The sequence below is a fragment of the Gavia stellata genome, chromosome 8, assembly GCF_030936135.1.
Source record: "Gavia stellata isolate bGavSte3 chromosome 8, bGavSte3.hap2, whole genome shotgun sequence".
NCBI lineage: Eukaryota > Metazoa > Chordata > Aves > Gaviiformes > Gaviidae > Gavia > Gavia stellata.
The window spans coordinates 19,185,687-19,212,431 of NC_082601.1; the positions used below are offsets into that span (position 1 = coordinate 19,185,687).

Below are 26,745 nucleotides of genomic sequence, written 5' to 3' on the forward strand. Positions count from 1 at the left end.
AACATGGAATAAAATAAAATAATTGCCACACTTACTAAACAACATTTTTAGTAACCTTGATAAATAAGAACTGTTGATTAACTCCTGCTAACTAACTGCTAATCATTGCTATCCATTTTTAAACTGACTGCACATATTAGATCTGTTAACTGGCCAACAAACCCTAATGGCCACATATAGCTTCGCCATGATTTCATGCAGAAGACCAATGAGGAGAACTCCAGACGTGGCTAAAAAGTAGGCTTTTAGGTATTTTTTCTCCTTGTCTCTCCTGAATTGCAAGTAATGGGTATAATAGACAATGTACGTTAATTAACATCTCACCTTTTGGTATTTTGCATATCCATTCACGCTTTTCATTGCAGTGTGCTGGAAAGACCGTTCTATTTACTTGGAACACACCGCAGTTTCTTGAGTCATCTTCAATATACTTGCTCTCCAAAAATGAAGATACTACCTGGAAACAGCACATTCATTATCTTTCACTGACAATCCAAGATGAAGCATTTAAAAATCTCATTATGGAGAAAAAGGAAATGACATAAGTAGCGATGGCAGAGCTAGCACTGTTCTTTAAGGCTGAAAACCAATAACAGTTTAAAAACTGACCCTTCTTCAGTTGTTTGATGTTTAAATCCTAGGTGCCAACCATTAATGCGGCATGTGGCACCAACGTCTTCAAGGATGCAAAATCAGAAGTGGTATTAAAAAAGAAAGGACTTAGCTCTGGATGCAGGCACGAACCTAACAGTCATAGAACAAATAAAGCATGCAAGCACAGCTCCAAGGTTTTCCAACATGTGTGCATGTGTATATACATAAGTATGTGTGTGCACATATATACACACACACACACGTTCACTCTGCATATGCCTGGTCCTGGGCTAAATGCAACATGCTTTGCAGGAAAGCACGCATCTGCAAAACTTTATAATCCCACCAAATTCCTTTTGCAGTTGCACAGCCCTTTTGCACAGGCTGCTATTTTAATGGTAGTGCACTATTAATCTTATTTTAACAATTACTTTAAATGAAGTATGTGGACATGAAAACCAAACAGTTTTCCTGGGAAACATTCGCTCACAAGGCTTATTTTTGTGAACTGATACTCAGATATGACTTGAAAGGTTACTTAAATATGTAGTATACAGATAGTTACAGGTGTTCTGTCAGACCACTGCCATGTCCCTCCAGAAAGTGGGTTTCTTTTATTAAATCCAATCCAGAACTGTCTTTCTTCTGTCCTATGATGGAAACAAAGAAAATAACATTTCTCATGCACTTTTTCCTTAGTTATTTCAGAAATTATTTTTTAAACAGTGCAAATGCCCATATTCATTCCTTCTTGAATTCAATATATCATTCTGTAATATGTTTCTTAACTTTTTAGTATCCTTGAAATAAACTCTGGTTTTCCTACTAAAATATTAAATTATACTTTTAAAGATGAAAACATTTAAAATAGGATTAAAATTCCCAAACCTCCTTTCAATGGGGAATGTGAACTCACAAGAATATCACCTTGATGTTAACAGCTGCTCGACATCTACTACAAAGATCATCTTCAAAAAGAATCACATTGCAGTGTTGCTGATACACTTCTTTTCACCCATTTCTAAGTCCATGTTAGAGTAGAGGCTTCTTCAGCCACTACTAAAGAGGATGGAAGAACCTAAATTGTTGATTATTTTTACATATTAGTATGATTAAGGTAAATCTTGTTGGTGTTAAAAAAATATATTTACCTATCAAAAATTGTATATAATAAATTGTTTAAAAATGTCTCTTCATAGATATGGCTAAAACTAGCAAGATGTGCTCCAAAATCTTGGCATAATGCTTCTGCTTCATTCCATGTTCTTCTCATCAGAACTTTTTCATTGTGAAATATCTGCAATAAAATAAACACTGTCATAAATGCAGTTGGTTTTGGAGAGCAGTTGTTTCAGAAACCCATAAAAATCAAATACTATTCGCGGTTTTTCCTACAGTAAAGCCATGCATATTCTAAGTATAGTTCTGATTCTTAAGACTTTCACTCACTTTAAAATGCAGTGAAAGATGATACCAATTAATTTTTGTTTGTTGAGTGAAGGAAATAATGCTTTATCAAAAATATTTTAGGAACAACGTATCCCTAAGCTGATGTAGAATCAGAAACATTCAAAGCAAGTTTGTCACATACCTTGTAGCAGTTGAGCAGATTAGCTTCTGACTCCCATCCAAAATAGCAGGAACTCAAATGTTTTTGAAAAGTAAGTTCAGGTTCTTCGTAAGAATTGATTTTTTGCTTGCACAATGACATTGCTTTGAAGTTCTTACAGCTTTTCACCTCCCAATAACCAACGGGGTGCTGCCCTCGCATAGCCACACATCCTCCAGAATGGCCTAGACATGGGAATAAGTGTTGAGTATCAGAATAAAGCATTTGAATTTTGTGGATTTTTGGTGGAGTGACTGTTTTATTGGCATCAGGTTCTGGATAAAACCTCGATGAACTTACAAAAGTAGCAAATTCTCTGGTCAGCAACCAGTTTATAAGCCTGTCTTGGCTGACTTGAGCTTGTAACATGAACCATGACAAAGGGTTCCTCTCACAAAATGCAGGAGATGAAATGCAATTTAAAATAGTACTTTTGCAAACTGTAGTAGTAAAGCAATAAATGCAAAGAGTCCAAAACTGAGAAGCCATTAGTGAAATGGAGTGTCTTTATTATGTCTCTATTCTCAGGTATTGCCAAGAGCTTTACATTTCAAAGGTTGAACAACTAGTTCATTTTTCCGTTTTTTGTTTTCTTTGAACGTTTTCCTTTGGGTTACTATAAAACAAACAAAATCAAACAAGTAAAGCCAGTATCAGCAAACTAAAGGGGAAGAGGAAGAAGAAACTTCCACACACTGTTCTTCTTGACAGAAATGTATCTAAGGCAATCTCTGCCCTCTTTTTTTCATGTAAAATGCAAATTAAAAACAGTGACTGTTACTGTATAAAATTCATTACTTCTCTGGGACCTTTTGCTGGGAATCTCAGGAAGCCCTTATGGCCTTTTCAAGGAAGCCATCAAGAAATGCATGAAAAGCATCTCACAGAAAAAGAAAAACTTCAGGGATTAACTGTGTCTGCAAGGAGAGCGTGGCTGTTCATTTCCTCCCACCACACCGGAGGGTGGGAAGAGCGACGTGAGGCATCCTGCCACAACTGGGGAGCCTACGATAACAGCACCCGGGTGGAAAGCGGGAAAGGAAGCTCCAGCTTCTCCACAACTGCCAACTCATCTCGCTCAATCCGTGGTAGGAAGTTACAGAGTCGCCAGAAAAAGTAAGCTTATCTCTCTGCTCTTGTGAGCAGGCAGGGAGGAAAGGACAGGGTCTCTTCAGTCACTGCTAAGCCGCTGGTGGCAGGGGGAGAGAGCACGCTGCCCTCTCCGAGCCATTTCTTTTTTTATCAGCAGGTTACTCACGTGGCTGGTACTTGTTCCAGTTTGTGTAGCTCACGGAGCGATTCTTTCCCACTGTACTTAGCCAAAAGTATTCTCCCGTGTTGTTAAGGTCTTGTAAGCCTATCCAAAAGTAAGTTCTCTCAGACTTTACCACGCTACGAATCATGCTGTTGATAAAAGCTTGTTCAAACCTTAATAAAATAATCAAGACAGGAAGTTTATTAGAATAAAATAGGTCAATTGGTGTTTCAGTGAATAGCTCTCATGAAATGATTTAAATTATGTGCGAAGAGAAAAATATACAAGAGGTACTTAATTTTCTTTATAGAATGCTGTGGGGAACTTCAGGCACAAGTCTGTAGCATAAACCACAATTTTTTCCTTTTTTTTTTTTTTTTCAGCATTTGGGCACATAGAAGAAACAGTAGATTAAGATCTTATAAGCTCAGTGCTTGAACTACAAGACGTAAAGACAGAACATATTAATGATGCACAAATAAAAATAAGAAACTCCTTGTAGGAAGGAAAAAAGATAGTGGGGTCTGAAAAAGCTACAGAAGAAAGAAAAGAAAAACCTCTGCACAAAAGTATCCTATTGGAACCGGACACAAAAAACAGTGTTAAGAAACCAGAGCTGAAGGACTGAAAGTACTAGCTGATCTGACTACAGAAGGAATCACTTTTTCCTTCTTTAATTACTTCATTAAAGTTATGTGAGAAATTTACACCTTTTTGCAAGTAATAATTGTTGCATATAGTAATCCATTTGTCACTTAAGTGTAATTAATCAGATATAATGGGTATAGCATTATACAAAAATGCTTCAGTTTATGAGCACATTTAATCAGCTTCCTATGAAAATATATACAGAAAAGTAAATTCCCAGTTTGATAAATACTTATATGACTGCTTGGTTTCACACATTGTGAAAAGAACGGCTAAATAGCGTAAGGATGACATGAATTTAAAAAAACGAATGTATTGTTACACTGAGAGTGACTGAGAACTTTTATTTAATTTTCATTTCCTCTGCATGTCCACTTTTAATACCAACTCTTTTTCCTCTACAACCTACTTTTTAATGGATATTTTAGGATCAATACACTGAAAAGTTTTTGCATTTTTCACACCAGAACAACAAACCTCAGCAGTAATTAAAAAAAACCCCTAAACTAACAACTAGCTTCCTTCGCCACTCCAACATTGGAACTGGGAACTAACATAACAAACAGTGATGGCTACACCCAGCAAAAATCAAATAACAAGAAATAAGCAGAAAAAGACAGAAGACGTGCTTCCAGTGATGTGCAGTGTGCCCTCAGCTCCCTGTGACATCTGAGCTGCAAATGCTCAGCTGCGAGAATTTGTCCTTTATCCTCCCCGTAAGGGTTACCGCCGTACTGCAGTCAGCACTCTATGCATTGTGCACAACCCTGAAACCACGTGGCAGGCAAAATTCCCGCTGATGTAAATCCGTATGTGGAGTAGCCTGTGTTTTCCTAAGATTTCTAGCTATCATTCATCTGATTGCTGGTGGTTACAATACTTCCCCTGTCCTAAAGGGAGTGGAGAGTTCCTCCTTAAGCTTTTTTTTTGTTTGTTTGGGTTTTTTTTTTTTTTTACAGTAAATACATGGAAGTTTATGTATGTAATATATTTATCACTATGTCATCAACTTTAATGGGAATCCAACATATAGGGTAAATCACAAAGACATCAGAGAAGACCCAAGCATCTGGACATCTGCAGAGGAGAAAGCCTTTTCTGAAGCTGGAATACAGGTAAATAGGAACAAAGCAAGGGAAGACAGACCTCAAATGCTTTCTAACATTTACTCTCTCCCCCTATTTGCTGAGAACTCACGTAAAATGCATACATAAATAGAAACATTTATCAAACATTAATTGATTTGGATTCAAATTTTATATATTTTGATTATAAAAGTTAAATATGTATTCATTTTTCAGTATAGTTTCCAAGTACACTAATAAAGTTTCTTAAAGATGTTAACATACCTCTGTAGAAAGCATTTTGTTTAGATTCCTGCATGCTCACGTGTGCATGTTGCTGTAAGTGTTTATTAGCCTAACAATTGTTTTTTACTAAATTTATTTTCAATTAAAAAATAAAGCAAAGCGCACCTTTGATTTTAGCCAATGTTAGTAATTATGCTCACCTCTCACGCAAATATTATTTCATAATGGTAATATCTTTTGCCATGCAACACTTTCTAAAGTTAGAACAGCTCTTGTTAGAGGTATCTTCACGCTGTCTAATAGGATTAACTACCTGTTTGTTACTGATACAAGTGCAGATGGGCAGAAATAACCACTGGAAGCATGTTCAAAACTTCGAGGGGTACTGTCGATTTTGTAACAATATCCACCATGTCTTTCCCATCCCTTAAAAGAAATGAACATTATTTTATAGATTATTAATTATTATATAGTTATTAAAAACTTGATCCCCTTTTGTACTTTCTGTCTGATCATCACTGATGTCCCTATAGCCCTTTTCCTTTCTACTGTGGTTCAAGAGTAGTTGTCCTCGAGGTCACTGAAAACATGGCTAAATTTAACAAAAGTGTAAAGTTTAAATCCTTAAATTGTGCAAAAACTAGCTTAACATACACACACACATGATAACATCTTTAATGGGTATAACAAAAACGTGGGCAACAGTTAAGGCACTCTCCCTGCATACTACTTCGGTTTCAATTGTATTATTAATTCAATTATATTATTAATTTCAAGTTCAACTTTGAATATTGTTTTACTGACTTGAGTTTTGGGCAGGTGTGCCAGGCCCCTCGGGCAGCCATCTCTTTGGCATGAAGTGGTTTGGCACTTGTTGGTTTCCACCTGTGGTAACTCATTGCTGATATCTAATACCTGAAGTGCGGGGTAAACACTGCCATGTCAGATTCAGTTAAGTTGTTATAAAAAAGGATTATAGCTGCCCTTCATCTTCAACTGTAAACAGAAATATTTATTCCAGAAATTGCTGGCCTTTCATACAGCAATGTGCTCTAGTTATTTACCTTTTCTCAGCTCCCTTTCTCTTTTCCAGATAGATCTTCCAAATAAAAAATAAATTAAAAAAAATTTTAAATTAACAATCATCCTACTCTAATAATGCAGAATTAAAATGACACATTTTTGTGGTTTATCAGATGAGTCAGAACACTGAGTCAGTGGTCAGCCTGCCTCATTTTCTTCTTGTTATTAGTCTTTTATTTCTTATTATTCACCTCTGGGTGTCCAGAAGATGCTACCAGGACCGGTGTGAATTCTGCCTGTGTGAGTTCAGGTGGTGTACCTGCCTGGTCATCCTGCTTGAATGTTTCAGATAATCAAGAGAATAAAGAGATAATAAACCACCTCTGTCTAAACTTGAAGCCACACACAGACAGGAGAACCAGCCGATCTGCCTTTGCCTCTTCCATGAGGGAGGTGCTGCTTGCAGGGCAGCTCACAAAGCAGCACAACAGAGAGCAAGCACAGCACCATGGAACAGGCAGGCACCATGGAACACCACTTGATGGTGACGTTAACAGCACAAGGAGAAAAAAGGGGAAACTGATAAGCTCTTTTTCTGCTCTCCATCCTCAGGTACAATAAAATGCGTAAGATGCTGCAGACCTATTCAGGACAGCAGTCAAAATAATGCACATCCTTCAGCCCTGCTGAATGTGGGGAGGCAAATTTCAGCTTCTAGTTAGGAGTGTTAGATGCTGACAGCTCTGCTGCCTTTTACTATCATCCCCCTTCAGTGCTTGGAAGGTGGCTGGGCACAGCCCTTCGTATGGCACGAAACCACAGAAGCAAAACGAGCTGTAGTATGAATTTCTATGGTTTCACCTGAGAACAACACGTGTGCATTGCTCAGATGCTGGCTTTGCAAACAAAAATAAACTGTGTTGCAGCTCTTCCCTACCTCTGTACCGATGAGCTGGGACTTCTGCATGGGCAAAACGCGTCGGCAGGCGCCGAGGGCTCAGCAGCGCCCGGGGACCCAGCGGGCTCTCGGCAGTCCCACGAGGGACACAGCAACGCCGCTTTCACTTTGATGTGCACTCGAACTCAGGGGCTGGGGGCTGGAAGAGGGCTAAATATTGACTAAAAAACCCTCTATGGGGACGCAGGTAAGAAATGGCAAACGTCTGGTTTCCTTCAACTGGAATTCTTGAGTGATAAATGCACTGGTTTCAGTGAGGCAAACACAATCATCCAAACCTCTCGGAAATTTTAATCTGGAGCAAATGGCACTGCATAACCTTCCTCTTAAAGCTTTCTTGGTGCCTAAAGACTGGAGGAAAGTAATTTGACACTAATACTTACTTAAAAAAAAAAAATTTGTAGAGTAACTGGAGGCCAGTAAGCTTGCACTGAGGGCAAGCACAGACTGAGAAATTCCAAACTTAAAACGCTGAGTAAATGGTCAATAAAATGGCAGATGGTATTCTGTACAGATAAATATGAAGTGATGCACATGGGGACCTCCCCTGCACCCCCCAATCACTTCATGTATGAAGTGAGAGACAGCTATCTCACTCCCACCATGCAGGAATGAGATTCGGGGGTTATGATGGTTAAGTTCCATGAAACATCAGCTTAGTCAAAAAATCAAATTGAACCTTAAGAATTGTGAGGAGAGAAAGAACAGAGAAGGTTACACTATCCTTTTGAATTCACTTTTTGCCATTTTTTGGAGTTCTGACTCCCAGTCTCGGAAAAGGATATTAGAAAAGAAGGGCATCAAGGATGATGGAACGTATGGAGCTGCTTTCACATAAGCAGTCACTGAGCAAGGTGGGACTCTTCAGCCTGGAAAAAGGAGATGCCATAGGGAGGGTATGACACAGGTCTACAAAATGGTGAGCACCATGGAGGTGGGTGACTACTTTAGTACAAGGCCTTGGGGGCAACAAACAAAGCTAAGCTAGCAGAAGGAAGGTTCAACATGGAAAGAAGGAGGCATTTTTTCACTCAAAGGATAGTAGATTTATAGATATCCTCACTAAGTAACACTGTGAATGCAAAGAGTTTGCTTGAGTTCAAGGGGAATTCATCAAGCACTTGGAGTGGAAACACAATGCGGGCTGTTAGATACACAAACTTTAAAAGGCTCAGGAAAGCCCCTGAATGGTTGGGGGTCAAGGAAAAATCCGTATTTGCCCTGTCCTGCTCTTCCCCAAACATCACTTGCAGCCACCTGTGGGAGGGAGGCAGAACACGAGGCCAAATGGACTCTTATTCTGAGCAGCTGCCCTTCTGCTCTTTACGGGGTTTTTTAGCCTGCACAGCAATTCTCTTCTTAAAAGTACAATTCTCTCCTGTTACAACAGCCATAAAGACAAATGTTTGATTTAGTACTATACTGTTATCTTTTGATGCGCTAATTAAAGCATAGAGGACCGGAGAAAGCCAGCAGTACAAATAGAGTCAGTTCTGCACACAGAAATCTCCAACTCTATGATCAAGCAGCTGACAGCTCCACAACCTGTTTCAAAAGCTGGTTGAAAGAAAATGTTTAAAACTGTTACTTCAGTGTTGGGGAAAACTGCCCAGAGAATCTGACCTTTGCAATAAAATATTTATTCTCAGTAAGAGCCTGCTGACTAGGAAAAAAGAATAGTTGACCTGCTAAGGGAAGAAAGTCCTTAGCACTTTTTATGTCTTAGGATGACAGAAGTGTAGGAAAAAAAGAGCTCAGGTTTCTGGTAACTTGATAGGGACATACTGCAAAAACTGCAATCAGCAGAACCACAGAAAATGTTAAAGGCTAGTTCATCTGATGCACAAGTCGTAAAATCAACATGAGATGAAAGCTCAGTAATAACACATAAGACTATAAAGCTTTAGAAAAGCAAACAACTGTGCCCGAGGCCAAAGCTCCCTGAGAATCTACTAGCAATCCAACAGGAATGACAGTATGAGGTTAACAAAGCAAGAGATCAAACGTGAGAAACGCCAATAGATATTCTGTACATTTAAGGTAAGTCAGCAACAGAAAAATAGGGAAAAAATGGTAAATCTGGATGAAATAAAGACTTAGCCCTAGAAAATTAGGCCAATAACTAGCAGCAGCATATCCATTGAATGTTAAAAGAAAGTGAGTTGTCAAGACAAGATGTCTGAAGTCAAACGTAGCTTTGAGTAAGCTTAGTACTGACTTCTTTTGTTTAAATGCATATACGTTTTTTCACATTAGAAAGAAAAGGATCTATTAAAACCAAGGGACTATAACAGGGCTCAGCATGTTTTTACAGGGTATGAAACAAGCAGAAATTTATTCTGAGTAGGAAGTTTGCCAAAGCAGACCAAACTACCTATGACCAGTGACTCAATCTCTTGAGTCTCGATCCTGTGAGGTACCAGAAGTTGAAGTGCTGTCAAGCTCCTGACTACAACTGGAAGTCTGGATGCTCTGCACATTTTTCATATAGTCAGGACTGTGACAAACCTTTCTTACACTAAGAACACATAGAATTCTTGAGTGATGAAATACATTGGTCCAAATTAAACAAATGCAGTTACCCTAGACTTTTGCAAATGTTTAACTGGAACCAAGCAGTAACTTCTGCTTCCATAATGGTTATGACTAGAACTCTAGATCTAACAACTGTGCGTCTGGGGAAACACTGCATCTGACTCCAAACAGTTCAGCTTCAACCTTCTTACAATTCAACTGAACTGGCTGTGTTTCTTGACTTCTCAAGAAAAAGGACAGGAAATTAAAAAAGGAAGACAATGAGCTAAAGAGTAAAGCAAGTTAGAGAAAAGAGATTATTGTTGATCAAAAAAGATGTTCACAAAACTCCTCCACAGTTTTGAATAAAACACAAAGTCTACCAGTTTGTTCTTTTCACACTGTGAAAAGGAACCGATGGCAAATAAAATCATACTTTAACACGTTACCTTTTACTACCAGAATGCAGAGCCTAAAAGCCTGAAAACCTGTTGCAATGTCCTATTTAGATAGCTGTGCTCCTTCCCATTTGTGTTTGAACGCAAAAGAAACGCTAATGTACAAGTGGAAGAGTTCACTCTCCGTGTCAATGAAACTGATTGTTTTTCACCCTGACATTCCATTTAAATGTATGAAAACCATGTGTGGGATGAGGCATCATATAACAGCCATTATTTGCACAGATGGTGAACAAAAGGATTTTCACTTTTGATCTAGAAAGAAATAGGAACTTGGGTCACAACCGCTCACAACGCAACAAGCCATGAAAGGCATCTTGGGAAAGCTTTCAATCTTACATTAAAATTTATTTTACATACCTTTAATGCAAACAATGAGATTTTTCCTAGCAAAACATGCATGTCTTTAACATGAAAAACTAGAATTATCTATCTATTTACATCCATATGTTCCGGAGCTACATTTAGAAGTTTCCTATATAATTCTATTTTATTAGTAAGGCTCTAAAATAAACACCAACCACAAACCCCCTTACCTCTGGACAACTTGATTCCAGCTCAGGAGAGACATTATTAAATTCACCTGCTTTTTTGCAAATGTAGAAAGATCTGTCTTCACATTTTTTAACCTTCCAATGTCCCTCCTAAGGGACAAAAAGAAGTATATTCTGTACATACTCATATTCTCATGCATATCTATACACACATAGATTACACTCCCTCCTCCTATTTTAGCTTTTCAGTAAAAGCAAGTAATTTTTCTCATTCCATTTATTTATCCTTAGATGGACCATTTATTTTTACCAACACTGTCAGCAGGACTTCTCAAATCAATCATACAAAAGGGTTTGTCTCTTTGAATCACTCTGGGATGTAATGCATCTTAATTAACTAACACTATGGCCATGCCAGAGCACGCACTTTTCAGAATAGACAGGAACTTTCTTCCTATCTATTATAGTTCTTTGTAAGATTAATCTTCATATTTGAACAGTCCTTACTCAAGACATTACAAAGTTTGTATAATTTTCAGACATTTATACATACTGGACATTTACCAAAAAATAATGCTTGAAGAATTTTATCCTGAACCTCCTTTTCCTTTGTATTTTACATTTTCATTTCTTTACACCTGCAAACTGAGTAAAATACGGTTTTGTGTATCTAAAACCCACAATTATACCAAAGTCCTGTTTTCTGCTTCCAATGGGAACCCACTTTTCCAGGTCACTGTAATTGTCTTGGCTTTCCCATGAGTTAAAGATTGCAACCTGGACCCAATACTGGAGAGATAACAGAAACTCTTTTTGAAACATACTAAAGGATTATCGTGCTACTTACGTAAGTCATGTATTAGTGAATTTACGTACTGTTAATTGTAAAAGTAAAGTACGTTTATGACCAAATTACGAAAAAATTGACAGTGCCGTGAATACCGATAAGACAGGACATACTGTTATTTGAAAGTTACTCCCAGTTTTACAACACCTGACTGATTTGGGGTCAATCTTACTGCTGTCAACTTCTATAATTTTAAGTAGATTTAGATTACTATCTGTTTTTGAAAGATGTTACATAAAATTTATAAATATTGACAGCAAGCTAAAACAGGCAGAGCTGACAGTTTTTCAAAACATGAATTTGAAGCTTTCAAAACTAGTACTGATGCATCGTAAATTATGATATACACTACTTGGATTTTAAATTACTTTTTCTTTATCAAAATACCTACTCATATTTGTTTTCTTCCATTTGGCAAGCTTTAGGTAGGTAACATTTTTTTATTGATCATAAACTCAAAATCTATGATTAATTTTCTGTGCATCAGTGCTGCAAAATATGTTGGTTTCTAAAGGCTACATTTATCACAACAGGAATATATCAGGAATCAAAAGACAATGTCTACAGGTCATGGTTTTAAAAAGTACACACAGTGAGAAATAAATTATTATGAGCTAAAATAAAAGTGTCTGTCTAATTCTTTTAAAAAGAAAAGGAAACTTACAGATCCTTGTGCTGAAACACAGAGTTGTCCTGTTCTTTGAAAGGTGTTAGGTTCTTGGCTGTGCCAGTTAGAGAATTTTACTGGGGTGCCATCTGACCACTCAAAAACAACTGGGGTGTTATTACTGTATAACCCAATCCACGTTTCACTTACATTTGCTGTAAAAGAATAAGTGAGTTCAGATTTTAATGGTGAAGAAGTAATGCTTGTTGTTCCCATAATGTCAACGCCACTATCAAAAATTATTCATGGGATTTTCCTAAGAATTGCCTTTTTTCAGGAAAAAAAAAAAGCTGTATGAACTTTAGGAAACCTTACTGACGAGATGATGTTCTACTGCCCTTGAAGGCTAAATTGTGTCAAAAATAGATCAACATAGTGATAATATGCTTTGAAATCCTGAAAAATAAAAAAGTGCATATGCTTTTGATTTGTAAGTGGCAGAAAGCCTGACCTGCAAGGGAAAGGTTTCTTTTTATAATCTTCCATGGCACACTCAGCTTTAGGTTTTTCTGAGTGATGCTTATAAGTTCCAGTGACAGCACAGTTGTAGCCACAGTGGCTGGCAAACATAGGAAGGACAAGGCTTGCAGTTTGATGTAATGTCTTACTTGACCAGCTACTACAGCCAGAAAAAGCAGACAGGCTTTCAGGCACATAAGCCCTTCTGAAGAGAAGCCTGAAGTAGGACTGAAACAGAAGCAGCAGACGTCAAAGCTGAATACAATTACATCTATCCATTACAGCATCTCTGGAAAAAATGGTATTTGGTATCTATAGAGGGTGTTAATAGAGGTGAGGAAAATGATACAGTGGTTAATCTCCTAGGAGAAAGACAGACAGGACAGCGAAGTGGATGGGTGGCAGGAGGGACAATAATGGGAGATGATGTCCAGTAAATCCAGTGTAACACACTGCCCTGCACCCCCAGCTGATGGGACAGAGTTGATAAAACATGTCACTGTGCCCCAGCTCTGGGAAGCTTAAACTCATGGCCAAACTGTGCAGCTCTGGCAGCACACTGACGTCAGCTGAAGGCACAAAATACTCACTTTTCTTTGCTGCTGTTATGACAACAAAAGTCTTGGCATTACTGCACCGAAGAGCTTTTGTTCATTAAGTTCCTTGTGTAATTATGCTACCTCTTAGGACAATGTGGACTAGCATAGCTCCTTTGATACACCCTGCTGCCATCAAAGGGGACTCTGCCAACACACTAGCAGCAGCAGCTTCGCAGTGTGGACAAGGGCAGCTTAAAAGCAAAAGATATTCTGAATTATTGTTGCTTCTAAGCTCAATTCTTGCATAAGGATGATCATTGACTATTTTGCAACAGTTTGCAAGGAACCAGCCAGGAACAGGAAAGGACAAAAGCTAGTGAGTTTACTGTGTCCTCACTGTGCTTACTTCGTTTATTCATTTCTTTGTTTTAAGAATGATTACTGGAGAAGGTGATGCTATACATTTTTAAGACTCCTAGAAGCACGCATCATGCTTTCTTTTTTTGTAAACATCATTTGGGTGAGCCACGTAATATAGTGCTTAAGTGGCCAACAATGTTAAAAGAGCACAAACGAGCATCACAGAACACTTCAAGAAACACTGCACGCTTTAAACTAACTCCCAAAACTCACCACTTTCAAGCAAGTTAAGGAGCAGCTCTGCATCTGCCATGGAGGATATACTAATGAGCCTGCTACTGTCACTTTGGCATGAGACAAAAGCATCGTTCCAGCTCTTCTCCTCTTTACGAAGTCTGTAGCAGTTGCGATTGTGTGGGTACCAGCCAGCGTCACAACGAGTGGCATAATATCTCCATGTATCTTTTAATTAAGCATACAAAGTTCGTGTATATTAGAAAGAATTGCCAAGGTTATGCTATGTTCATAATGCATTCAGAGCTATTTTTTTATCTTCAAACACTGAAAACAGAGTCATCCAAGATGACTTAAGGAAGCCAAAACACATGCTCTATGGAGCATCACCTACCAAGCAAACTGAAATTTCTACCACTTTATTTTATGACACAACCATTTGGGCTGCTGGACTAGTGCAAACCCACTAACAGATCTGTTATTCAGTTTAAAACATATTGTAGCTCCCTTATTACCTCTCAACCTGATTTAAAACCATCTAAAGCTTTTCCAGATGCATTACCTACAAATAGTTTGGGTAAGTCCTTTCTCATTATCTGAAACAAGCAGGGAAACTTCTTTTTAAGTTATCAGGAATAAGCTGAACCTATATAACTTGTTCTTATCAAAGCAAAAATTAATGTTCTAATAAACTCAATTCTGTGTTTAACTTTCCCACAGAACGCAAGCCTGAGGCATTCTATGTACTATATAACCTATACTCATTATATAAACACTTTTAGAAATACATATACAATGCTTTTTTGTATATCAAAAGTACAGCCTGCCATAAAAATAACTGCAAATTTTAAGCTGCATTTATACAACTTTCTTTTCTGTGGGCCATTGGTTAATTTCATTCAAAACTGAAAACCTATTTTTAAACTCTATGGTGTGGTTCTATTTTAATATAAAGAGAATGAGCATGCTGTAAGCCTCTGATCATGTAAGGAACCAATTAAATGCTATGTATATTAAAATTGTTAGTTTTAAGACTCTCAGCCTGTTTTCCAGGACTGCATTTAAACAGAAGAAAGCATTACTACTTCAGTTAAGGTAAACTGTATTCAACTTAAACTAGTAAACCCATCTATTTAGTCCAGCTAAGACTCTGTTCTGCTGACTTTATAATCAGGTGGCTTCCTCTCGTTCTCCTTCCATACCCACAAATAGTAACATTGAGAGACTTACCCAATGTTTCATGCTCTGTCTTATTTAAGTATTTTTTGCATACAAAAGGCAATCCAGATTCACATAAATAACTTTGCCAGCCATACTTCAACTTTGAATTAATCACTGCACAATGATTTTCTCTAAAACGGCTATCAGAGACATCTGCAAACACATTTTTGAGAAGCACACAATTAAAAAAAATCAGTTCTTACTTGTAAAATGGTGTTGTAAGGCTCTCTGCATCTTATTGAATGAACGTGTCAACATCCCTGCACACCAAAACTTCTAGTAACATTACAGCAATACTATGGAGAGCTGAACATTGACCATGGTTTATATATGCGTGGCAATCCCTCCCTGGCTGCTGCTATCAGATGAGAGGCTGAAATAAGCTCTAGTGTCTATGTTACATGTGCTGGTGGACGGACCTCAAAATGGAAGAAACCAAGTCACAAAGCTCATGTTAATATTCTACTGTTAATTACAGTATGTTAACATAAACAAATTAAAACTCCTTCCCTCCATGACATTAGCTAGAACATGGCTTTTAAATATGCAACTGGAATCTTAAAAACACCTTTAAAACTAAACAATAAAAGGGCTAGCTCGTTAACTCTTTGAACAGATCCATCTCAATTGATGCTACAACCCTAAAAGGGCTTTTAGTTCATGAATATGAATAGGTATTTCTACAAAAAAAGAGGTACACTGGTTCACTTGATTCACTTTTCAAACGTAGCTGTAGGAACAGCACTCTTGTATCTAAGCTGCAGTTACAGAGAGCATGTAATTACACTGCTATAACATATCCAAGAGGAACATCAAGTACTTGCTCTCCAGTTCACAAACACTAGCGGTGCTCCATCTGACCACTGCCAGCCAGCATCTTCCTCCAGTCGATTCAGACCCATCCACAGCATCATGTCTGTGGCATTTAACTGCCCTGAAACAGAAAAAATAAACAAAATAATACTTCATGCTGTCCCCGTGTTTTAAAATATCTACAGATATAGATCTGCTGTCCTGACTTGTTACAATAGGAATGAAACAAAACCTCGGCAGTCTCCAGAAAGCTCAGGTTGTTTTTTCTGTCCTTAGAAAAAGTCTATTACTTTGTTAATCAACACAGAGATGAAAAGGAATAAACCCAAAGGTCTGCATCCTTCAAAAGCTACTCATCCTGCAAACCCTTCCTGCAGAAGCTGTTGCTGACCTCAGAAGTTAAATCTAGAACAAACACCTACACAAACGCTAGCCTGTTTCAGCTTTCCATAAACCAAACAACTTTCAGTCCCTTTACAGCCTGCAGGCATATCAAAAAGCTAATGAAATAGTTTAAAAAACTTCCTGTTAGCTTATATCCTGCAATTGAAAATCAGCAATAATGGGAAGCAATGGGCAAGAAACCTGAGGCAGCCTTTCACATCACTGCTTTACCACCCATTTCTCCGCTTGGTCCTCTCCACGCACGGTAAAATACCCACAAAAGCCGTGCTGTCAGAAGGCTCTGCAAAATTTGTCTGAGACTCCTTCTGCTATGGGGAAAGCAAAAGGCTTATCAGAGAAGAAATACCATCCATTTATGAAAACAGAGTTGGCATTTTTCCCATACAGGACATTTACTTCAAGCCTGCAGAAATGTCCTAGTCATTCACATTTGGTTAAGTCCTGCCTGCAAAGAAAACTTAACAGGAGAAAGGGACACCAGGGTACATTGCAGAGAAGGTAAATATTTGTATAATTCTCCAAAGAAAACAAACACGCTCCATAACCACAGCTGCAAAAATGAATGGGAGTCTCTGCGGGGCGGGAGAATTGACAATTACGTCCTCTCACAACACATACCACCACTTCTGCACTCTGTTTATTAAGTTTGTAACTTACCTTCACCCTTGCTTTTTCAAACAGCTCTACTGAGGTGTGTTATGTGAGGAAGCCTCGCAAGCAGCAATGGGAGAGACATCACACAGAGTATTAAGCTCCAAAGCTCACCCCTTTTTCACGGGTAAAGTGGAACTCTAACAACAGGTTTCCTGCAAGGTCCCCAGAGAAATGCCTACTCACTGCTTAAGTTACTTATGTAGTTCTGCTCTTCGGGGTCGGTGATGCTCAGCAGGTCTCCTCCTTGCAGCTGACAGGCGGCCCGTGCCTCATGCCAGGTCAGCACAGACGCAAGGTTGAACTGGTAGCAAAGGTGCGTATTGGGGTTCTTCTTCCAAAAAACATCGCAGCCGCTCTCTGCTCAAAAACAGACTCGTCACGGCTACAAACTAATCAGAAATACAACATCTTGAACAATACAATTAATTAATGACAGTAGCATGCCAATGGAAGCATCATTACAAACTCCTTTTGCATTCCTTTGTAAAAGAACACGTGGAAATAGGGCACTAACAGAATAAAATGTTGCTCCGTATTTCATACGGTTGATAAAATACTCAGGAGACGATCTGCAGCTGGTGGTGATTTTCACAGCTTTCATGAAGCCAACAGAGCTACATTTTAATTTATACCAGCTGATCATTTGTTCCTAAAGCTGAATGTTGAAATAGTCAAACTATGAACACCTCACCCAACTTGTGGCGGAGCAGTCACTGGGTCTCCTTCTATCTTGTACTCAAGAGAATAAACTTACTATAATTACAAAGTATAAGCAAGACTGAAAATACCACCTTTTATAATGGTAGCCCAGAAATCCCCATTACAAAGACACATTTACAGCTGTTTTTAAGACGCTTTGGAACAGAGATCTGAAACATAGCTTGAGCAAGCAGGGCTTTTCCAAACCACATCTGCTGACAGAAGATACCATTTTGCTTATTTATGCAAGAAGCTGGAATATTCATGAAGATTATACATCCAAAATCTTTCCGATAGCAAGTATTTTTAAAGCTATTACTTCCAAGTGTTTTAGGCCCAAGACGTGTCCAAGTAGTGCACAGAGGAAAAGGAATGTGCAAGATGTAATGCAGTCAAAAGCAGAACGTGACTTTGCAAGAGCAACCCTTATTTTAGATGCTTCAGAGAAGCTCCCTATGTATCACTGGGACAGAGGAGAGAGGGGTTTAGCTGCAGGGTAAGGTCAATGGGCTGCGCAGAATAACATCCTTTTGCTCACCCCGTGTAGTTTTGCTTTTGGGACGAGGACTTGGGTCTCCAAAGGCCAAACATGATAAATTATGATAAAATCTCCTAAACAGAAGTCTTAATCTACTAATAAAACTCTTATTTTGGTGGTTGTTTTTAAGAGGTATTCTCTCCTAACAGAAGGGAAGTAATCCAAAACAGAGTGCATCCTAGAATTATTAATAAAGAGCAAAGATGCTCTGGGGCAGGGAGCAGGGGATGGGGGGAAGAGAAGACAAGCAACACCTTACCAGCATTTGGGCAAAACCCCCATTTTTCATCTTGTTCATAGTGAGTTGCTGTGGCACACCAGTCAAATTCTCTTCCATCTTTGGTACACTCATAATACCACTTGTTGTTATATTTAAATGGAAAAACGCATGGGAAACCGAAAGAATTTCCCAGCAAGGTATATGTTTCTGTAACAAACAAAATGCAGAGATTAAAAGAATGCCTCCACAGAAATTTCCTCCCCCCCATATTTCATTATTCCTGTTTTTAACAGCAACAATAAAACCAAAATATCTAAAGTTATTTTCTAATTTTAATTTGTAATTGATAACAGCATTATTACAAGTATGTGCAGCATAACTTCAGTGAGCAGAATTTGGAAATAATAATTTACGAAATTTATTACCATGAAACAAGGCACATTCTCATACCCTACGACAATTAAAAAAAAAAGCCCTGAACAATTATCTTATAAAATCTGCACTTATATTTCAGAACAACTACATAAAACAATTGTTAGAAGAATCAGTACATGCTCAGATGCAAACACTACTTATTTTTTATATGTTAGTCTATGACAGACGAGCAATTTAGCATGATTTCCCCTGCTCCTCCCACTCTTTATAAAGTGGATTTCTAATGTTTTTTTCCATTCTCTTTGTCATTCTATGAGAAAGGAAATGTGAAAGACAAAGGAATATTAAATAAACTTTTAAAAATAAGTGTTTATACCATGGGAAATAATAATCTAGCTAAAGAATTGATGTTACATACATCTGTTGTCACAATCAATTAATGCCTTATAAAATATTTTAAATATTTTCCTATTGTACTTTTCAGTACCAAATTATTTAGAGAATCCAGTGCAACTGAAAGCTGTAAAAGCTTTACCTCAGTGTCTCCTTAACCTCAGAGCTTCTACAGAAGGTCAAAGAACCACAATCACACTTAGAATGAAATTGTTTGTCAAGGATCCCATGTTGATAGCCTAAAGATCGAAGTCCTTCAACTACAGAATCAGTACATACTGCCAGGTTCCTAGAGGTTTCCAGAGTTAATGGCTGGCTGCACACGTATAAAAAAGCAGTTTACACATTGTAAATCCCCTTTAAAGCCTTCTGATATGAACAGATGATACAAAGAACATGGGTAAAAAAAAAAAACAAACCAAAAACAACAGGATTGCTTCTCTGCCTGCCTGCTACCATGCTGCTAGCTACGGAGGTGCAAGGGATTATCTCAGTCCTGGCAGGAAACCAAATTCAATAGCTATAGTCCTCTCACCATAGTTAAATACACTTTTTCTTTGAAGGTACAGATCCCCCCGATCTGGTGGACTAGCAGGCTGACTTGTATTTGCATGTGCATATGCTAAGGTAGAAGGAGAAAAATAGAGGTGAAAGAGGTTTTGCCAACACAATTAATGACTTTGGTCCTGAAACTAGGCTAGAAATGCCTGCCTAAGGCTGATGCTCTTCTCCCAGATGTTCCAGTACTAGGGCTAAACCAGGTCTACTTTCATCTCAATATGTGTACGTACCAAATGTGTAAGAGTTTTTGTGGGTTTAAATATTTTTGTCTGGTCTTAAGTATAAACTCCACTAGGTTTTAAAGAAGAGGTTGGATGCTATAGTGCTTTCCCAGTTATCACAGGTCCCACAGGAATGACTTTAGAGAGAGCAGAGGCCAAGACCCGCTGCACCTACAGAGGAAACCACTGAGACGAGAGCTCTGCAACCCAAACACCCAGTTCAAACAGGGAGAATCAACAGCTCCAGTCTGAGACACACTGTGCAAACATTACGTCTTTCCTTCTACAGAAATGCCGAGGAGAGGCTGAGGATGGGGTCAAGGTACAGTCTGTCTGTTGCTGTTCATGGTAAATGGGTTTATCTTAGTCCTTATACTTGGAAAACTGTTCAGGTCTGCAGACCTGGATCTTGACACACATTCCTACACCTTCGCTAGCTGTACAGCAGGATTAATCAAAAGCCTGATCTCTGCTCCAAAGTTTGGCATGTTCAGAGTCCAGGTGTTGAACGTTGCAAAACTTTGGTTCACGCATGCTGCGATGGCAGATCGATTTGCAGTGACGGGAATTCCAAATCCTTCCTTATCTCTCTTTGGGTTTATCTGATAATGAAAGCTGCAGGACAGGCAACAGCAAATCCTTAGTTCCACTTTTTATTTTATAGAAGATTTGAAATGAGCGTTTTCTGGTTTGCAAGGATACTAGCGCTTTTTTTGGGTCCATATAACCGTTAAGGAGAAAAATCAATTGCACGGTATGCTCACCTCAATCACTGCATATAAAAAACCCAAACTTTGAGTCCCAAACCACAATACAGGTTGGAAGGGATCATAAGCACCTGACCATACTTCAAAAGAACTTTTGAAAACTTTCCCCACGTACATCTTTATGACAAAATTTTATCTTTACCTTCAAACGGGTGTTCACAAAGGTCTTCATCATAGGACATGTACTGTTTCCATTGGTAAGCAGATCTTTTTCTGGCTACAATACGTTTGCTGTTTTCAACAGCTAATTTGTACTCTGATACACCAACTAATGCTTTTCCATCACAATTCCACCATAGTGAGTATTGAGTTGAGTCACATTTAAGCATACTTAACGGCTGTTCTGGTCTACTAATGTTCAGTCCTAGGCAGGTACTTCTGCCTATGTTGAAAAGACGGCGATTGGATACCCATTTCCATAACATGTCTTTTGAGAGTTGACCGCAGTCTTCCAGAACAAGGCCAACTGTATCCACTTTAATGCACAAGTTGGAGTCTTCACTTTGGATAATAAATATCCCTTTATCTGTAGGGGGGGGAAAAAAAGAAGTTTCACTCTGTAGAATACTGCAATTGATCAAATAGTATCAAAGGACAAATGTTTTAGTTGGAGCTATTTAGAAAGAAAACAAAAATCCATCAGAATAACTGGCACTTCAGAAAATAAGAGTACTGGTCTAAATTTACTGCCAGCTGACTTTTTAACATGTAGACCGCTTGAAAGATCACAAAAGCAAGGCTAAGTAATATTACTCAAGTTGGATAGCAATAAAGAAAATGGGGTGCTCAAAAACATCAGTCGTGTTCAAAGAAAAAAAACACTGGTCACCAAGAAGTACCCAATAATGGAATAGAGATTTAAGTATTAAAAGAAGTCATGGTGTGTATTGTAAAATAATTCTCTGCGATGATTGCAGAATGCAATCAAAGCAAAAGCTGTAAAGTTTAAGGCTGACATTGCTATACTCTCTGCCATATTCGTTCTTCACTCTCTGCAACTATAGAGGCAGAAAGAAAATATTCTGCATTGTAAATAGGATACAGAAAGGGTGGGATTTATCTGTATCATGAGAGCTGGTGGCCAAGGGTTAAAGTATGTCTTCCCTGTCAGATGCATATTGTTCAACCACACATGACTACCCTGGACCATAACAGATGTTGTGGGGTTAGCCTGACATCCCAGCTTTCTTGGAATCATGTAGAAATTCACTGAACTATGTGACATCACATTATAAGTATGTGAAAAAAAGTCAGCTGTTTAATGTCTTGGGAGCAAATGTTTAACTGAGCATATAGACTGAAAAAAATGAGGGCAGCTGAGGAACTGGAAATCAGCAAAATATAAACCTGTAACAGCTCAGCTATTTCCTTCACTCTGAAATTCAATGCTAATTAACCCATGGAGTTCCTCTCACGTTATAAGCGAGATACTTATTTTTATGCCTCAGGAGATTACACATTAAAAACCTCAGCAGCACTTCCATTTTGCCTTGAAATTTTACAGTGATGATTTCTGCCACGTGTGCTTTCTAGCTGCTGTAATTCGCTACCCCTAACATCCTGAAGCAGTAACTATAACAAAAAACTCCTCTCAAAATTGACATAGCCCACATCTGAAGTATGAGATGCAGAGGTCCACCCAGATGCTGTGTCTGGGTTTAGTACATACAGTTTAGGTGCAGCTCTAGAAAAGAAAGCTTTTTCAAGCAGCAGTGGGACAGTGCTGTGTAACAGCCAGACAGGAGATCCGCTCACCAATATAACGTGCGCACAACAAGCAGGACAGAGAGGCTATAGATTATGAAGAGGCTTTTGGCTACAGCTTCTGCACAGAGCACATCAAGCAAGTCTGACTTACAGAGAGGACAGAGTGACACTGCAGGTTGTATCGCTGGTAACAGGAGCTGCTTTCCACATGGCTACAGGCATTGGTAGTTTGTGATGGGGTGAGAGCCGGGGCAAGCCTTTCTGACTAGCAGCAGGGGAGAATCAGCCTGTTTATGTAATTGCACCTCCCAAGCACCTAGCAGCTGTCCTACGTTAAGTCCTTAACCGTTTGGGGCAGAGCAAGGTTCCTTTAATCGATGATATTTCTACAGCTCTCAGGTGTCTGAGCTCACTGAAAAACCATCAGACAACACTCTGTCACAGCCAGCCAGCTTGGCCCTTTGCTTTTGAGTTTTCTGTGAAGTTGTGCAGTTTGTGCTGGTTTCACCCTTCTTACCCAACCCAATCCTCCATGGGCGACACAGGCGTCTCTATCTACATGGCCAGAAACAGGGGTTGCCTCTCTTGCTAGGGTATGTCCTTCCTGCAGCGGTCTTACCTTGGTTGACCAAGAAAATACACAGTTCCTTTGCTAGGTAAGTGGAAGCTAGGATGTTCTCAGCACCAGTAAACACTGATTAATAAGGTTAATTCACCGTGATACTGGGATTCTCACTTAAATAAAATTCTTATGCAAACTCCCAAACTATGTCCACCTTGATAGCTCACAGCCGCTCCCTTGCAGCAGCTTCCTGAGGGTGGGAGGAGCAACATCACAACCCAGATGCAGGATTCTCAATATTTGAATGCCTTTATCTGTAAGGCTCTTAAGAGTTGCAACGACTGCTGAGAAAAGATAAGGGTCTTACACAGTCTACACAAATAACCCTGCTGGAGGATCTCTGTGAATAATAGCACACTTCCATTTTTCCTTCCGCAGCAACTTACGCCAAGAACAGCCAGACCACAATTCTTGAGCCACACAAGCCCTGTTCCGAATATGGTTTCCGCTCCCCAACTACAAAATGCGCTTGGCAAGACAGCTGTGCTGGCCTGAGGACTGCCAGATAACTGCCAGCTTAAGGCAGAAGACACAAGAGCTGGCAGGCTCAGTGACAGCTCCACCAGCCCCTGCTCAGCCTCTTGCCTCCTCAATGGGGTAATGAGACAACTGTCAACACCGAGCCCTGGGAATGCCTCTCGGGCTCCCCTCCTTTCAGCTTTCTTCGAAAGCTACACCATCCATTTTACAGGTGGTCTCACAGAAGGGTTTTGTTACAAAGCTCCTGGGGTCGGGGAGGATTCTGTGCTCAAAATCCTGCAGGTGAAGAGCTGCAAGGGGCTCTATAAACCTGCAAGCTCCAGAGGACCCAAGGAGAAGAGATAGCCTATGCTTTAGGAATTGACAGGGCAGAGGGAGGCCTTCGGAAAGATCCTGCTTCTCCTACTTCCAGGCCCCTCCATACAAGGACAAGGTGACAAGAAACGAACTCCCAGAAGCAAAGCCTCAAGCTGACGTGAAGCCACAGATGAACAGCTGATTGACCAGTACCTCGAAATTCCTGTCTACTTAGATTCAACACAGCTAATCGTGAATAGACGGCTGTAACAAAACGAGGAGAACAAGATATCTTCACTTCCTTCCTCCTCGCCTCCCACTTCCTTCTCCCCCAAAAAGCAGTGAGAATTGCTTATGTGGTAATACAGAAAATAACTGGAATTCATTGGAAACGAGAAAAACACTCATCTATAGTCCCTCCAGGTTCGATGAAAGCAACGGGCAGCAGAGCAGTACGCGGGGAGGCTGAAAAGGGCGCAGGGCACAGCCAGCAGGCAGGTCCGCAGGGGTTCAGTGCCTGCCCTCGGCACCTCACTCCTCCCAAACCCCTCAGCCCTGTGCGGGGTGAGACCTCCCCCTGCCCACACCCGCCCGGCCGGGGTCGGGCTGACCGCTGCCGGAGGCTCGCCCCCGCCTTGACACGACCGGCCGCCCGCAGCGCTCGGGGCCGCCGGGGCCCGGGGGAGACCCCGCGGGCTTCCTCCCCGCCGCAAGCCCCGTACGGGGCCGGGGAGCGGCCGGGGGGGGCTAACGGCTCGGCCCGGCGAGGAGCGGGGACGCCGCCGCTGCCCGACCAACGGCGCCCCCCGCCCCGCCGCGGGGCCCCCCGGGGTTCGCGCCCCGCGCCGCCCCCCCGCTCCCTCCCCGGGCCGCCCCCCGGAGGCGTCACTCACTCCGAAGGGAGGGCACCTCGTCCCGGCTGAGGGCGGCGGCCCCCCGCGCCGGGCCGCGGCCGCCGAGCAGCAGGCAGCACGCCAGGAGCCGCAGCCGCACGCCCAGCATCGCCGCGGCACTGCGCCCACCCGCTGCCGCTCCGCTCCGCGCCGGGGGACAGGCCCCGCCGAGCCCTGCCCCGGGGAGGGCAGAGGAGCGATCCCACCCCGGCGGCGCCCCGCGGCGGGGAGGAGGGGCGGCCCGGCCCGGGGGTGAGGCCCGCGGGCTCCCTCCGTGCGGCCGCGGGAGGCGGGAGGGGCGCGGGGGAGGTCGCGGCAGTCACGCTGGAGCCGCCCGCCGCGCCCTCCGCCCCGCCCGCGTCCCCCGGCGGGGTCGCCGCCGGAGAGCGCTCGGCTGTGCCTGGGTCCGCGGCTCATGCAGCCCGGGCCGCCCGCCGCGATCGGGGCTGTGCATTCAGGCGGACAAAAAGCTCTGTATTAACCTTGTTTTCCATCTGGAAACGCGTACGTTCTCGTGCCTCCACTCCAGGTACTCCGGTCCTACGAAGAACCAGAAAATTGCAGAGAGACACTGGCGGTGGGAGACCACTGATCGCACAGTCCGTGTTCACAGGGTCGCTGCTCTGTCCCTGAGCGTCCCCACTTTTACAGACCCCGCTCAGAGACTTGGGGTTTTAGCTAGTCAGCTTGTCAGCTCGGAGTCATTTTACATTTTGGCATGGGGAAAAATAATTGCCTTCTTCCATTTTGTTCATCTCCATTTTCAGTCGAATATTCACAGGAGCTTCCCCACGTGGATTGAGTTTGAGTCTTAACTGAAGCTATAAATAGAGGGAAAGTTGAAAGCAGAACCTCTGGGTTAAAGATAGAGTAGTTTTACCGAAATCAGCAGGACAGTTCGTTTTTAATCTGCATAAGCATGTTTCTGCATTGTTCTTTATGCATAGCAGGCAAGTATATAAAAGTATGTAAATGTATATACATAAATGTATAAAAATAAATGTACAGTGTTGGAGCGTAACTCAGCGTCTCTTGCCTCATGTCCACCTTAATCATGTTACAAGGATGGAAACAAACCTCTGGGCTTGGGGGGAGCTTCTCACTGGTAGTTTGGTAGAAGAAGGAATTAAGCAAGGGAAGCTGAACACTTACAAAGAAGTCAGTAACTGGAGGCATTTCTCCCAGTTTAACAGACGATAAAAACTTCTGGCAGAGAACAAACAGCAGGAAAAATTGCTGAACAAGCTGTTCTAAAAGTGACCTGACTTTGCAAGACAGAAGGGTTGTAACTCTGAAGGAGCTGTAATGTACCTCTCAAGAAAGCTGCAGCTTCCAGAGAACGTCACATTTTGAGAGAGAAGCTTGTTACTGAGCCATTGATGAAAACCTGGCCACTCGGAACTGCCTACATCTCTTCAGGAGTATATGGCCACCGCTTTGAACACTGGGCTCCAGAAAAGGGCTCTCTTGCTGCAGAACCTGCTTCTGGGTCACGCTGAGAGATCACACTCTGTTTTTGGTACTACATTGAAAAACAAAGGTGCCAATGAGCAAAAATGAGGCTGCTCTGGGTTGTGGGAAGGAGCCCCACCTCAGGTGGATTTTTCTGCTCATTTCAGTAAGATCAAAGTAAGCACATTCTGATTATAGATTCCTAATAATGAACATCTCAACAATGTTTATGTAAATATTTTACTAAATGCAAATTAGCAACTTATTAATTCTGAGTAGTTTTCCTTGATTCTTTTTTTTCTTTGTTAGTCCGATCTTCCTCTTTGACTAAACAGTTTTTTACTGTCTTGAATCTATTCTGTTCTTACTAATCTGGTAGATCATTTCTAGCCCAGCTGCAGGTACACTGGCCTGGGTACTCATAGCTAATCTATACCTACTTCATTATAATAAGATGA

The 26,745-nt window shown here is 40.7% G+C and overlaps 1 protein-coding gene across 1 annotated transcript in view; it reads right to left on the reverse strand.

Moving 5' to 3' along the window:
- PLA2R1 (phospholipase A2 receptor 1) overlaps nt 1–24,944 on the reverse strand; it is a 44,360-nt gene extending 19,416 nt beyond the window's left edge. The window contains exons 1-15 of the mRNA XM_059820349.1: nt 24,836–24,944; nt 20,979–21,362; nt 18,559–18,726; nt 17,246–17,419; nt 16,011–16,124; nt 15,200–15,343; nt 14,009–14,197; nt 12,375–12,532; nt 10,906–11,013; nt 5,730–5,842; nt 3,462–3,631; nt 2,186–2,388; nt 1,746–1,891; nt 1,160–1,244; nt 325–457 (exon numbers count right to left, since the gene is read on the reverse strand). Coding sequence (XP_059676332.1) covers nt 325–457; nt 1,160–1,244; nt 1,746–1,891; nt 2,186–2,388; nt 3,462–3,631; nt 5,730–5,842; nt 10,906–11,013; nt 12,375–12,532; nt 14,009–14,197; nt 15,200–15,343; nt 16,011–16,124; nt 17,246–17,419; nt 18,559–18,726; nt 20,979–21,362; nt 24,836–24,944 — 2,398 coding nt within the window. The remainder of the gene's footprint in view (nt 1–324; nt 458–1,159; nt 1,245–1,745; nt 1,892–2,185; nt 2,389–3,461; nt 3,632–5,729; nt 5,843–10,905; nt 11,014–12,374; nt 12,533–14,008; nt 14,198–15,199; nt 15,344–16,010; nt 16,125–17,245; nt 17,420–18,558; nt 18,727–20,978; nt 21,363–24,835) is intronic.
- Nucleotides 24,945–26,745: the final 1,801 nt, after the last annotated feature.